Below are 15,972 nucleotides of genomic sequence, written 5' to 3'. Positions count from 1 at the left end.
TCACTGGGTGGTCTCACGAAATCAAAAACTGATCTATTACATGCCATTCTTAAGAAAATAAGAGTATACATGATTTGGATTGGGCTTTCATTGGACACATTAGATGCAAGAAGGGGGGACAAACTCAAAGTAACACTATTCATGTCATTGTTTAGCAGTGATTGCCTGATATTGTTATTTTAATACATCCATGGATTAACCTGGCTCAGGTCAATAGGCCTGCAAATATTATAGTTTCCATTTGGTCAAAAATCAATATGCACACAATACACTTGTTTATTTATTATCCAAGTCACAGAACAGATGTATAATGTGTAAAATGGATGTGATAAGTTTCAAAGCTAAAAGTATAAAGTGAGCATATTTCCAACACAAATAAATAAATGTTACCAGGTTAAAATGATGAGATAAAAAGTTACTTTTTGAATAAATAACTACAAAGTCAAAATGTGTGATGTTATTCTATATTGAATTGAAATGCAAAGTCAATCATTTGACCTTGTTACTCAAAGCACAAATAACAAAGCACAATTATCACAAAAAGTAATTGTTCTGACCCAACAAGTCAAAGTATGTGAAAATCCACATATTTGAAATGTTGACTTCAAAATATTTTTGATTAATAGATCAAAATGTCGACTTTTAATGTCAACATCATGCCATACTGTGTCAATATTTTTTAGAAAATAAGTCAAATTCTTAACTTTTGATCTCACACGATTAGCATTCCCACCTCTTTAGCTTAGCATGTAAACATGCTAATAAGCACCATAGACTGAACATATAAAGATTAGCACTAAACACACAGGAGCCTACAGCCGAGGCTTCCCGGTAAGACCTAAGTATTGAACATTTTAAAGTTGAAATTATGACATATAAAAGGAGTTGGGTCAAAACTAGGCTATGTAAGTTATAATTAAAGAATAAAATATGTAGCCCAATTGAAAGACATAGCTTATAGCTAATGATGAGGCCTACATCTTTTAAGTCAAAATTCTCAACAAAAGTTAAAACTATGACTCAAAAATGGAAAACAATGTTAAAGTAGGGTATGGTTTTCAATTAACACGAATATGTTTCTTTTATCACTCCGACATTTGTCCTTTTATGTTTGGCAGCAAATAGCATAGCCCGAGGCTTAAAGACTGACTCGAGCTCACTGATGTCATACACTTGTATTTTTTACAGTGTGGAGTCTTTGCTCATGCGTGATGCGGCTCCTGCAGCAGCACGGACTGTTTGCACACAGACGCCTGTAGCTGTCAGCCTCCGCGGAGTGCGTGTCTACTGTCTTCCAGCGGGATCTATACACCAGCAATTATTCACCTCCAATTAGTCCCAATCAACCAGCCAGCCAGCCAGTCACTCACATTGTATTCCTCCGCTGCTGCTGCTGCTGCTGCTTTCTCCACGGACTACCACAGCGGTGATGTGTGAGTAGAAATCCCGCCAGGCTCTCACACTGCACCCAGAGGTGCCTCCAAACATGGACCGGATAGGGGTGTCATTCCTGGACCCTTTGGATGACTACGAGTTAATTCACAGGATTGGGTGCGGCACCTATGGAGATGTATTCAAGGTGAGTGAGGAGAACAGTTCCGCGTCTTTTCACCGCAGAACAAACAGACTGCCATCAGGTTAGAGCAGAGATTCTAACACTTCCTGTCATCAAGGTGACTGCATCACAAGTCTCAATATGTCAGATATCCAGGGCTGGGAGGGCTACTTCAGAATGTAATCCGTTACAAAACCTAATTTCATGTCAATAAATGTAACCAGGAACTGAATCTGAGTATCAAAATATAAAAGCTCAATCACATGAAATGCAAATAAAATAACAGTCAAAACATTTATTCACTTTTTTTGTATGTAACAATGTCACCTTAGAAAAGAAGAAACCAAGATATTTCATTTAAAATGTTTTAGTATTTACAGTTTACAAATGCTGTTTAAGCTTAATAAATTAATCAAAAGCAAACTGTATTTTTGTTAAATAAATCAGGTTTCCATCAAATGCATTCAAAAAGAAATGTATGTAAAATAAAGAAGAATTAAAGAAGCCTAAATATAAACCATAAAGAAAACTCATTCAGTATGTCTGCCTTATATCTATCTTTATTTCAAAATGTATTGTAACTCTGTCATCCTGCAAGTAATCTCTATTTTTTAAATGTATCAGTAATCTGATCACTTATTTTGTAATGAATTTGTAAGTGAAAACTCTTTTGGTATCCTGATTACGTAATCACGTAACATGTAATCTGTTACTCCCCAAGCCGCATATATCTGCGTATGGGAGGGTTTTCATCAAGAGATTTATCAAGATCTAAATTCTTATTATTCTCACTAAAAGGGTTTCATTGGTGTTTCTCCTACTACAAATTGATACATCTCTTATCACAATGATATCCTGCAAATGTGGCATTTTTCATCATATTTATATATATATATTTTATAAAAACACACTTAGGCCTACTTATTTATTATCCAAGTCACAGACAGGTTTAAGAGAATGTGGAAAATGGATGTGATAGGATACAAAACTATATGTATGCAGTGAGCACATTTCCATAACAAATAAATCAAGTTAAGATGAAATGATAAGATAATAAGTTACTTTTGTCATCAGCTGGAGCTCATCAAGGTGAACCTGTTTCAGGAGAACTCTAACACATAAATCTCAGCGCTGCATATGGGAGAGAGATGTATCAAGACCTTATTATTCTCTCTCTAAAGGTTTGATCGCACTTTCTCCTACAGATCGTTCCATGTCAAAAATGTCAACATTATTTTCACTTTATAGGAAAAAAACATACTTTATATTGTAAAATAGGTTTTAGAGAGGATGGAGTCAACACTAAACATTGATATATATCTTATCACAATGTTCCAATATTGGTATGTTTCTTAAAATGTACTCCATACATATAAAGTACAAAATAATCAGACATGGAAGTCTGTTTATAACTTATTTTATAAATGAAATACCTGAAATTAGTTACCTGCCTGATCGACATTAAATTCATCTAAGACTTTTTGAAAATGTAATTGACTGTCGAACCAAAATGTCAAGTGTGAGGATTTGCTGTTTTTATGTGTCTATATATCTGACCTTGCTAGGACACATCAAGCTTACTGTATATCAGGCATAACTGCTGTCTTTAAGAAGTCATGAAAGCTACTTTCTAACAATACAGTCAAAGGTATACTATCATTGAACCTGTGTATAGCTCATGTTGTGTGTGTTCACGTCACAGTTTGAGGTTGGGGTGCAAACATCCTGCCCCCCGCCCCGGTGCCTTGTGCATCCTGCAGAAGAAACACAAGAATTCGTATTGTTTCTTTTTATACACGCAGCACCAGAAACATGTGGCACTTTATCAGAGACTATCTGCTCGGTACACATTTATTCTTTCCAATGAGAAATCAATTTGCTTTTATTTTATTTTCAGTGGTTTATTTCTAACAGGTGTGCTAGCACATTATATTCTGGCCTGAACATCAGTCAGTGCAGCAGCAGCTCTGCGTACAGGCAGTGGTGGAAAGTAACTAAGAGTATTACTCAAGTATGTACTTAAATACACATTGAGACATTTGTACTATTCTATTTGAGCCTGAGTATTTTACTTTTACACTACTTTATACTTGTCTTATACATTTTGGAAGCCAATTATATACTTTTTACTCCACCACATTTATTTTACAGATGTATTTACTTTATAAATTCAAATGTTGACACAATACGGAGCAAAAACTTTTAAAATATGATAATTTGCTAAAGATGAAATCTTTCACCATTTATATTAAAGGTAGGGTAGGTAAGAATGGAGAAAGCAGCTCGAGTGCGCTCGAATATGAAAGTACGCAGCCGAAAAAAATCTGCCCCTTCCTTCAGACTTCCTTACCTGGGCACACACTGATCTCGTGCCCTCATTGGTCATGTGCGCGTTCCTGTGTGTTGGAGGAGGGGCTCTGAAGGCTGACAGGCAGGTAGGCCATCCAGTTACTTTAGCCGGGCCGGCTCAGATGATTGGTCGTGCTTTCTACAGCGCTACGGCTTCCACAGATGACGTTTTTTAATGGATTTATTGTCAAAGCACTTCAGATATTCATTGCTATCGGGATGTTAAGAGCATTCCATGGAATATAACAAAAAGTGTATCTGAAGCGAATGACGTACCCCACCTTTAAGTAACTGAAGAGTGGGTAAACTGAAAAGTGTTTTTTGTTTCTTAAATCTGAACATTTGCTGCTTTCAGTTCTTTAAGTCCTAATACTTTGAGTACATTTTCCTAATCATTATTTTACTTAAGTAGCATTCTCGATGCAGTACTTTAACTTGAAATTAAGTGTTTTTAGATTGTGGTCTTAGTACTTTTATTCAACTAAAGAATCTGAATACTTTCCACCACTGATGACTAGTTGAAGCTGACATAGTGTGTACTAGTTAGGACCCCAGCACAGCTCAGTGCTGCTGTCATAGGTTCTTCTGCCTAAGCTAATGTAGCTTAGGCAGAGATTATTCTTATCTTTTGGTACGTAGAGTTTACGTATCACAGAGCTTTTTCCCACCATCAGATCGAGGAATCTTTTAAATCACCATTGTTCGAGTTTTTGTGCACGAAGGGCAATGAAACAAACTCTAAACACAATGTTGTTAAATGATCATCTTATAAAAGTGCTAACCTGTTAGCAAACTGTTGCTTATTTACACTTCCAGCAGAGCAAGTTAACATCCATCTGCGGTTGTGTTTCTGCCCACCTGATATAAACACATGTTCAACTGTAGCTCTGTTTTGGACTCCACCAACAGAACATCTGGCTTTATAGTGCCATCATTGTTTGATTGACAGGTCTTTATCACCTAAAATGATGACAAACTAGAGATTAAAACGACGATCCAAACGGTCATACATTCCCTTTATAGCGGTATTCAGCTGACTCTCCGTGGTATGATGAAGCATCTCTGCATTACTGTAACACTCTGTGAATGGGAACTACACACAGTGACAGACAATAGCACATTATCACTCCCACTGAAACCTCTGGACATGTGACTGTGTGGGTTTCCATTCACTCTCATCACACGGCTATTATTCAGAGGCATTCAGCTGGTGTGACCCTGTTATTCATCTTGATCCATGTCCAGCCTCAGCCGGTCCAGATGGAGAGTGTTTCTGGTCTCTGTCTGAGGCTGACGGGACAATTCCAACAGAAGTAGTTTCTGTTGTTGCCGCACAGCAGTGAAAGCTGTTATTTAGCGTGAAGTTGGTGGGAATACCAGGCATTCCTCCCTAGTTTAGCCTGAACGTGGTGCATTCAGCCTTGGGTGTCATCAGTGGAAGCATTTAGTCTCTAACGCTACTATCTCTGCCCTTTCTGTGGTTTATCTCTGCATGTATTGACATTACACGTTGGTGGAAACTGTGATCCTGACACAGGGTCCTCTCCTGCTGATGTTCAGCTTCATTTGAGTATGTAGTGTCTCTACTGGGACATGTCTCCATCATACTGCCTGTGCTGCAGCACCTCTTTTCACCCTCTGTCTGAAACCAGAGCCCAGGCTGCTCTGATTGGTTAGCTGGCCGGCTCTGTTGTGATTGGTCAATCGCTTAGAGATTGCCCGCCACTTAGCCTATCACGTACAATAGCCTGTGTTCATGAGTTTACTTGTTTAGGTTATTCATTTGGGTTCATGATGTGAGATATTGAAGAGATGATGGCACTTTCCACAAACTATTTGTATTGTTCTGTCTTTATTATTTTATGTCTTGTAATTGTGTTGTTGAGGAACCTGTGACCCAAGTTTTTCATTCATTGCATACTACACCGTAGGGATAGGGTTAGGGTTGCAAAGGGGCGGAACATTTCCCGTACATTTCCGGTAAGTTTCCGGTACATTTTCATGTGAAGTTAAGCTAGGAAATTTTGGAAATATTCCATATTGGAAACTTTCCATGGGAATAATGGGAACTAACCCGAGTTGAGGGTAATGTAATCGAATTGTATCTTATAATAATATAAACATTTTGTTTTGTCATAAGAAAACATCCATGCAAAATGATACAATTATTATACATGACATTTCAACAGACTTATTTGTAAGTAGAACAGAACAAGTTTTAATTCTTTTATTGAACAATATTACTCATCCCCCCAAACCCACTCATTCAAAAATGAACAGAAATTCACCCCCCCCATCCAAGAAATCATCTGTGCATGTGATGGCTGAAATTCAAGGTGTTTTATTTATATATATATATATATATAGCACCAAATTGCAACTGAAGTAATATATCTACTGTCACTTTTCACATGAGCTCTTTTATTAAATAAACTAAACGCTTTCATTGTGAGTTTAGTGTTTTTGACCCTAAGAAACACTGATGCATTAATCAATAACAATAATCCACAGCTCCTCTCTCTGCTCCAGAGGATTTAAAAAATATATATCCCCCCCCCCAGGCAGTAACCCCCCAAAGCAGTAAACCTAGGGGAAACACTTCCCGTTTATTCCCTTAAATTCCCGTTTATTCCCTTAAATTCCTGTTAATTCCCTTAAATTCCTGTTTATTCCCTTAAATTCCCGTTTATTCCCTTAAATTCCTGTTAATTCCCTTAAATTCCCGTTTATTCCCTTAAATTCCCGTTTATTCCCTTAAATGCCCGTTAATTCCCTTAAATTGTACATGCACTCTATGGTTCTATCTCATATCACATACTGCTTAACAACCTGGTCACATGCCTGCACAACCACTCTTAAACCCTTGGAATCATTATACAAACAAACACTTAAAATAGTAGATAAAAATCAGTTTATTCTCATCATTGCCCAATACTCACAAAATATAACTTGTTGAGCTGGGAAAATGTAATGAGATATGCAAATGCTTCCTCATGTACAAAATAATACACGGCCTTACCTCACCTCTGCTCAGGCATTTTATCACCATACGCACACCTGTAACTCGGTCAACAAGAGCTGCAACAAGAGGAGACTGCGTTGTTCCATTAAGGAAGAGTTCATTCAGCCAATCTTCTTTTTCTTTTAAAGCTGCACAACAGTGGAACTCAATCCCAGTAAAGATTAGAGAACAAAACACCTGCAGTTTATTTAAATCTACCTTAAAAACATGGTTAGTGGAAAGTCAGCTCTGTCAACACTGACACAATCTGTACATTACAACGCTCTGTTTGTACATATGCCTTGAACTGTATCTGTCTGCTTTGTGAATATGTATTTTAGTTTAGTTTTTATGTTTTTATATATGCTTTTATCATAATATAAGTATCTCTGTTGAATGTTGTTTTACTGATTGTATTTACCTGTTATTTGAAATGAATTTTTGTTTTTAGGATGACTTTTAACATCTGTCCAGGGACTACAGACGAAAAATAGCCTGTTGGCTAACTCTGGCGCATTTACAGAAATGTCAATCGATGTGCACTGTCCCTGTCAAATAAATATATATATAAATAAATAAATAAATAAATAAATAAATAAATAAATAAATAAATAAATAAATAAATAAATAAATAAATAAATAAATAAATAAATAAATAAATAAATAAATAAATAAATAAAATAAATTCCTGTTAATTCCCTTAAATTCCCGTTTATTCCCTTAAATTCCCGTTTATTCCCTTAAATTCCTGTTAATTCCCTTAAATTCCTGTTAATTCCCATGGAAAGTTTCTATCTTTGAAAATTCCCGGAATTGTGCAACCCTAGATATAATACTTTATGGCATTTTAATCTTGAATTCTTGGTTAAACGGTGTACTGAGGTCAAACTTCTCCTGAACATTTCAAACTGCAGTAGGGTTGCAGATTTTGTGCTGAGCAAGTGAACATTTCTCAGAGAGAAGCCATGGTATTCTATTACGGCCCGTCCACACGGCGGCGTGCGTTGAAGCTTCAACGCTTCTTCCCATTCACTTGGGGTGACGTCACGCTTTGCCGAACTGCATTGTGGTTCCGTCGCTTCACGTTGCTCGCTTCAAAAGTTGAAAAAAGTTCAACTTTTGAAGCTTCGACGGAAGCGTCAGCCAATCAAATCATATGCCAGTACAACCTCTAGCCAATCAAACCGCGTGCTTGTGTGTCCGGGGCGGGAGATTCATGTGATTGGTTGTTGGTCGAGTTTCAGACAAGCCCGCCGGCAAGCTTCAACGCACGCTGCCGTGTGGACGCTGCGTTATGGTCTCTATATGTCCAAACGCATTATCATGCACATAGCATAGAGTTGACGAGTCTTCATGTCTGATTTACAGGAAGTGATTTTTGTAGACGTGTGAACTTGATCACATAATTGACAGCATGTTTGGAGGGAGTTTTCACCACAAAAGCCACAACACAGTCAAGTGTACAGAGTTCAGAAAGCATTCAGGCTGCTTCTCTGAGACACTTTGAGATGTGTGCTCTGTCCTATTGCATATCAAATCAATTCAAAGTATGTGTTGTTAGAAATAAGTAAACACTGTAATTTGACAATGTAAGCAGAGATCAGCATCCAGTCTGTAGGGTTAAAGACTCCTCTTGTCCATCAACGAAAATGGAAAAGTATATTGATTTCTTGTATTCTCAATTTTGATATAGTGCCCTTCCTATAAGTACAAGTACATAGGCACGTGTGCATCTCATAGTTTCACTGTGTAGAGCATATGTATATGTATATTTGTGTTCCCTGGAGGACATGAATCTTGATTCTCTGACTTTTGCTCTTGCCCTACAAATCATGATGTTAAATTGTTTTTGAGATGGATTACTTTAAAATGTCTTACCCACATGTATGTTCCCCAAAGGATGAATTGTTATGTTAATTCCTTGATATCTCGTCAGTCAGCACGTTAGCATGTTAACAAGCTAAGTTGCTATTTAACATGTTAGCATTGCTATTGGGATCTGTACACATTTAGCTCAAATCACTGCTGTGCCTTAGTAACACCACAAGGCTTCTAACATGGCAGCAGACAAGTAGTTTGATCCAATGTTGTATCAACAATGGATCAAACTATATATAATGTATATATTTCAAATAATTACTATCGACATCTGTCTAAAATGAGCTAACATTAGCAACAAAGCATTTGAGGGTATTTTTTTAATTCAACATTTCTGTGAGATAAATAGTTTGTTTCCTACTTCAAAAGTTACATTCTTACTTTATTGAGCACGAAATAAAAAACTCAAAACTTCATATTCAACATTATATCGCCTCATCAACCACTTTTAGGTTTGTTCAAAAAAACGTTGTGTTTTAAAGAAGCCATTCAGGCCCAACGCTTTACATCTGCATTCAATATGAAACAGGGTGGTTTCTTTGTAAAGAAATGACAGTTTGGACGAAGACTGAATATCATTAGTCGCTCAGCCATCTCGGTGCCTGGTCAAAGTGAAGTGAAGCTTCCTCTGCAAATTTGCATGAAACCCTAAACTGCTGTTATTTCAGGCCTGGCTATGTAAAAACCATCTGAGAGACGTAACTATCTACTGTAGTCACAGGAAGCCCGTGTTAGAACAGGAAAGAAAACAGGAAGTGACAGCAGCCTAGCCACAGGTTGTGTTCAGGCGACCTGCTTATCCCATTGGTGGCTGCCTCTTTGTTTCATGGGAGCCTGCCTGCAGACCTCCACTCTCAGGACAGTTCCGGTGCAGACCTCCACTCTCAGGACACCTCCACTGTCAGTACAGGAAGTGACGATTTTTTTTTCCCGCCCACCGAAGGACTCGTTTGATGGAAGTTTTCAAATCACAATGGAGACTCATCACGGAGGTGATGAGTCTGCCCACCGTGCACTTTGGGTCGGCCTTGGTCAAGCCCTTTTGACCCCCCCAGCCTGGTTCTTGTAAAAGTGTTTCGCTCAAATGACACCATGGAGGAATGTAACGGGAGTTGACAGGGAACTCTGCCCGCCTCACGAGTGCCTATTTTCGGACACTTTTTTTCACTTTCCCCCGGTTTTATTATTATTTATTTTTTTGGCTATTTCACCCGGTTTCTACCGGGGACATTGCCCGGTCTCGGGTGTCCCCCCATGGCCTGTGTCCAGCCCCCCCCCCACATCCATATATTAACGGATTTTGACCATTTTTGTTGCATTTTTCTCCTCTCCTCTCACTGATCGAATGGCAAACGCGACCCACTGTCGGAGGGCCTCCGCGCCGGCCCGGCCTAGTGCCGGTGCTCTGGCGGTCGGTTCCTCCGAACTGCGGGTTCGACTCTGATGGCCGGGAGGGTGTGCTGCTTTGGGGTGGGGGACTTCCCCCACTCTTGCCCCTTTCACACCAGCGCTTGTTCAGCTCCGGCTCGGAGCTGGAGCCTGAAAAGCACCGTTTTTTCCTGTTCACACCGCAGCGGCGCCAGCTCTTAGCTCCGGAATCCGGTTCACTTCCAGCTCCAAAAAATTGTCGGTCTAGAGGCAAGAGCTTCGGAGCTAAGAAGTGGCGTCGCTTACGTCGAGGCGTGCAGGAAACTAAACCCACCTCCCCTGAACATGGGTCGACTGTCATGCCTGCCTACAAGCAGTAGTGCTTATAAACACACTTTATAAAGTCAGGCAACACTAACCAGGCTTCGTGTGATTCTGTTTATTTGTACCTTACTTTGACCATCCGTTCACTGTTATTGATCATTGTGGAGAGAGGCAGACGTTTAGTTTTATAGCAGCTATCGGATGGAATCAATACATGGGCTGCACAGGTTGTCGTGTCCGACTATCACAAGTAGAATCATAATAAAAATACGCCGGTAAAATGTGCCTGTAGAAAACGGTTTATGCCACAATAGGATAGCAATAGCAAGTAGTCAGTTTAGCTTCGGTTGCTATGCTAACATCACCCATTTTATACCAGAGGAACTTTCATAACAGCGTTGTGATACCAAACAGCGTCAATTCAGACTGACACACATTCACTTAGGCTAAGGGGAACTGGGGATATGTATCAGCTGCTTGTGTGATTCGGACAGTGAATACTTTAGAGCGGCCGCTGCAATGTGAGCTAACCGGGAGCTAACGGAGGAGAATAAACTCCCGTAGAAGAGCAGCCAACACTGCAGCGGTCGGTAAATGCTGCAGAAACACATTAATAAACAATGAACCACGGCACTCTGGAGCAAAGTATAAGGTTGGAGAAGTCGTTATTCAATTTATTCTGGCTTCGTGTGATTAAAAGCAACACGATCATCGACCCGACGCAGTTCCCCGTTGTTGTGAGCGCCGTAATGCCGTTGGGGAGCAAATCAGCGATGTAAACGGTGACGTCATGACGCAGCAGCGGCAGCACCAATCGGGTGCTGGGCGGTGTGAACAGAGCGGGAGCAGAAAAGGGAAACCGGAGCTGAACCAGAAAAGCTCTAGCTCGGAGCTAGAAAGGGAAAAGCGCTGGTGTGAAAGCCGCATCTGCGTGTCTCTTCCTTCCCGGGCCGGCCGATATGAAGCGTGACCAAGACGCACCGTCCAGGGGTCCCACGGGTCCCACGGGTCCCGCAGCGGGGTGGAGGTTCCCAGCTGGAATATATATATATAGGGACACCTTGTATTGTAGTTAATATCAGTACAGTATCACTTTTCATCACTTAAGATGATTGAACTGTTCTGCCCTTACAGCGCGTATCCCTATGCGTAGCTAGACAGTTAGCTAACATTTAAAACTCCTCCAATAAAGATGCAAGGTTTTCTTTCTTGACTTTACTGTTCTTCTTTTACTTTGTAAAACTGTAACAATACAGAAATAAAACACATAAGTATGCAGGCTTTACATAACATATAAGTAGCACTGTGCAAACGACACACATACTACTATTAGGAATTAGCTATCATTAGCATCACTATTAGCTAGCACACGTCAGAATCGTCACTTCCTGTACTGACAGTGGAGGTGTCCTGAGAGTGGAGGTCTGCACCGGAACTGTCCTGAGAGTGGAGGTCTGCAGGCAGACCCCTCTCCTTTGTTTTGGATGCTCAGATTGAGAATCAGTCCATCTGACGTCAGTTCAGCTGAATGGGGATGAGTGATGTTCCCTGTGAGAATAGAGGGAGCTGAAAGCACAGTAGGCTATAGCTGTTTCTAAACAACATCCACCATCACCTCTGATGAAGCGTTGTGAGAACATGTGGGTCACAGATTTCCCCCGTGGGGTTGAACTGGTTAGGATTGTGGAATATTTTGACAGATCGGTTTCGACTTCAGTGTTAATGCTCTGCACTCTGTACGGAATGTGCCGAGGCCCTCAGAAACTGTCCAACGGTAAATTACATTTAAAACCCATGACATTAAAATGGAGTGAACTTACATCTGAAGTTGCTGCAGTGAAAAATGATAGAGACTGGGTGATATTTTGTTATGTTGTCTTCCCGTCAACCGCAATTTTTATCCTCCTGAATTAAATATTTTCAGAAGAACGTAAACCATTGTTGATACCTGTTGACCACAGATGCTATACATTTAAATACAACTCCCAGAATTCAATGAGTTAGTAATCCTTCATTTTTCAAGGAACGTAGTTTGGAACCATCCGTGTTATTTTTGTGGACATTAGATGAAATAACCCTCTCAATGTGACATCAAAATATTTAGAAACGGGTCTAAAGGACAAAAGGAAGGTTAACCAAATATTTCTATAAATATTTCAACAATATTGTAGGGTTGACTATCGGTGCTTTCATAAAAAATATTTTTGCAATGAGGTTTTTATTAAATAGTTGTCAGTAGTGTGGACATAATGTTGGATAAAAACGTATAATACAAATTTGGAAATTCCAACACTTTACTGTAACGCAGCCTTTCAAGCCAGAAAGAAAGACATACAGCTGTATGATGATATCTATTATCTAATACGATATCTTGTCTCATATCACAATATGAGCATAATATCGATATATTTGCCTGTCTTTATTTATAGCTAGCTTGTTGAATAGTTAATATCGAATGGAGCTTTTAGTGTGATTTATGTGACAAATGAATGACCTCATAGCCATTCATTGGATTCAAAACATTTTGTCTTTCCTCTTTTAATGATAGTATCAAAGACTACTGCCGACAGCATCCAACCAAGGACACTGATATAAAAACCCATAATACTTTACTATCACTCGAATAAAAATATATGTTAGTTAGAAAAACAATGCCATCAGAATAATCAAAAGATCGCAAATAAAGCTCTACACGTTGGGGCCTTAAAATAAACCAGTTTTAATTGCCATCTGATCATTTTTGTGTTGCTTTTCTAACGATGGTGATGTTGGTTGATTAGTCAGTCCTTCAGTTGGACTATCTATTTAACATCTGCCCAATACCACGTCTCAACAACAAGACGGTAACTCTTCTATGGATCTGTAGGGGTCCCAGATCATACATTAAAATGTGTTTGGTGACTCCTTGACCCTTTTACCCTTACAATAAACACGTTTTATTGTAAGTCAAAGAATAACTCCTTAGTAATTGATACTGCTGTCAGTCTCACTCGTTGACTCATAAGGGGGCTTTCCTGGAATTGCCTGTAAGAGAAGTCTTTGTGCCAATGGTATTATTCGTACTGATTCCCTCTGGAATCAATACAAGGTCAAAGCCAAGGTGAGACAGCAGGCTGAACTAATCAAGATAGCACACTGAGCAGCTGGGTCCATGCCAAGGTTTCTTATTTTGATGGAGTAGGCAGGTGCTGCAGCCACAGCACAATGTAATCGCACTCAATTCAATTCAATGTGCTTTATTGGCATGAATAATGGATGACACAGACAATATTGCCAAAGTGTTCAAAAGAAATAGTTTTCTCATCCTAAATCTCCCTTTCTTTTGAGATTTGCTCGCACAAGTACGCCCCATCTAATTGGCAAACCGTCATAGCTATAGCTTCTTTTCAAGGTTCTGCTCATTTCAGCTGTATATTAGTATTTTGCGCCTCTACTGTGACAACCAGAGCCCAGTCTGCTCTGATTGGATAGCTCGCCGGCTCGCTTGAAGATGTCCCGCCCCTTAGCATGTCCTTAGCATGTCATGTACAATGTGTTGGAGCGCGAGTGTAACATAGTGATGTTACTATGTTACAGAAGAAAACAAAGGATTCCAACAGAGGTCTTGATAAGTGTGTGTTCTTGAGTAAATGTTGTTAGCAAAAATATGCACATTTATAAGTATGCGTTAAAAAATGAACATTTATGAGTAAATTCCTAAAAGCACATTTATGAATAACAGTTTGAACATGAGTAAGACTGCAAGTAACGGTTTGTTCGTGGCTAAGAGTGTCTTTGTACGCTCACAGTCATGGTCAGGGTGTTAGTTAGTAGGTGGTTTCACGGTTTCTTTCTGGTGTTATCTGACATGTCCTCTGAAGTTATAGGTATGTGATGAAATGCAAAGCCATCTTGCATTTCTGTGCAGAACACAATATGTCTTGTCGGGGCATAGAGCAGCTTGATACCAGCTGTGAGAGGCACAACATACAGTCAGGCCTAACCACAACCACAGCAGGGTGCACGTGTGACGCACACACACTCGGCTTTACATGAGCAGAGGAGCTGAAGTATTACTTTATTTGACTTGAGAAGAGATGTAGTTCAGTGAAATGACATTATGCATGGGAAAAAGAACTTACCCATAACCAGGGTTGGGAGGGTTACTTTAAAAATATATTCTATTGCAATTACTAATAACGTGTACAAATAATAAATGAAATATTGTAATCAGGTATTCGTAGAATCACTATAAAAAGGTAATGTCACCTGATTACTCTCCACTACTTCTGGATGACCTTGACATTAGATGCAATGTGCATACCTTTTACAAATTCTGTTTTAGTTTAGTACATTATTCATAAGCAAAAACTGTATTTTTCTTTCATAAATCAGCTACCCACCTACTGCGTTAAAAAAATGAAATAGAAAAAATCCGTTTGGGTCTGGAGAAGGTGGCTACATTTGTATAAACTCTTTTTTATTTATTGCATAGATAACCATGTATTTGTCCTCCCTTTCAGGCTCGTAACATCAGGACGTCTGAAGTGGCAGCTATCAAGATTGTCAAGCTGGACCCTGGTATGTCACACACGATAAGTGTTTGATTCATGTATCATTTGAATGTAATTGTGAGTGACATTTTTGTAATTATGTCAGTTAGGAAAGAAGATAAATATCGCTTTCATAAGAAGGCTTAGGCTCACACAGGGTTAGCAGTTTCCCTCTGGTTTCCAGTCTTTTTGCTAAGCTAGGCCTACATGTACATGTGAACAAGTAAACTATAATACAATAGAGATTAAAAGGAAAGAAAATGCAAGCTGCTGACATGTCTTTGATTGTATCTGTATTATTTTATTCTGATATACCTCCAAATGTATATTTGACTATGTTTTTAACATTGATTGTTAACAATATTGTATTATATGTTACAGGTATATTCACTTCAGAAACACTTTTTGTTATATTCCATGGAATGCTCTTAACATCCCGATAGCAATGAATATCTGAAATGCTTTGACAATAAATCCATTAAAACACATCATCTCTGGAAGCCGGCTAAAGTAACTGGATGGCCTACCTGCCTGTCAGCCTTCCATCTGGGCACAAACTCATCTCGTGCCCTCATTGGTCATGTGCGCGTTTGTGTGTGTTGGAGGAGGGGCTCTGTAAGGAAGTGGCAGATTTATTCCGGCTGTGTATTTTCAAATTCTAGCGCACTCGAGCTGGTTTCTCCATTCTTACCTCCCCCACCTTTAAGACGAATGATTGATTATTTTGCTAGGTCTATTTTTTTTTATACATATAACAGTATTGATTTCACACATTATTTCATATATTAGTTTATTTTATTTTATCTTACTCACATTTCCCAAAGTATCCTTCTGTTTCTTTGCAGTTTGAATGTATTAACCAAGGAATAGTTCCTTTTTTTAAGGCTATCCTAAAGCAATGATAAAATGCTCGTACATACATTTGAAAAGTTAGTGGTAATATTTTCTATACTGTCTGCAAAGAG

At 39.1% G+C, this 15,972-nt stretch overlaps 1 protein-coding gene across 3 annotated transcripts in view; it reads left to right on the top strand.

Moving 5' to 3' along the window:
* The first annotated feature begins 1,226 nt into the window (after positions 1 to 1,226).
* map4k2 (mitogen-activated protein kinase kinase kinase kinase 2) overlaps positions 1,227 to 15,972 on the top strand; it is a 41,270-nt gene continuing 26,524 nt past the window's right edge. For 2 of the 3 annotated variants that reach the window (XM_034224835.1, XM_034224834.1), the window contains exons 1-2: positions 1,227 to 1,579; positions 14,978 to 15,035. In XM_034224835.1, coding sequence (XP_034080726.1) covers positions 1,487 to 1,579; positions 14,978 to 15,035 — 151 coding nt within the window. In that variant the 5' untranslated portion in view covers positions 1,227 to 1,486. Of the gene's footprint in view, positions 1,580 to 11,930; positions 12,250 to 14,977; positions 15,036 to 15,972 lie in introns of those variants that run through there. The other variant, XM_034224836.1, reaches the window with a different exon arrangement.

This window comes from Gymnodraco acuticeps, unplaced genomic scaffold (genome assembly GCF_902827175.1).
Source record: "Gymnodraco acuticeps unplaced genomic scaffold, fGymAcu1.1, whole genome shotgun sequence".
Classification (NCBI taxonomy): Eukaryota; Metazoa; Chordata; class Actinopteri; order Perciformes; family Bathydraconidae; genus Gymnodraco; species Gymnodraco acuticeps.
The sequence above is the reverse complement of the archived record's forward strand: the minus strand, read 5'-3'. Positions and strand labels throughout refer to the sequence as shown.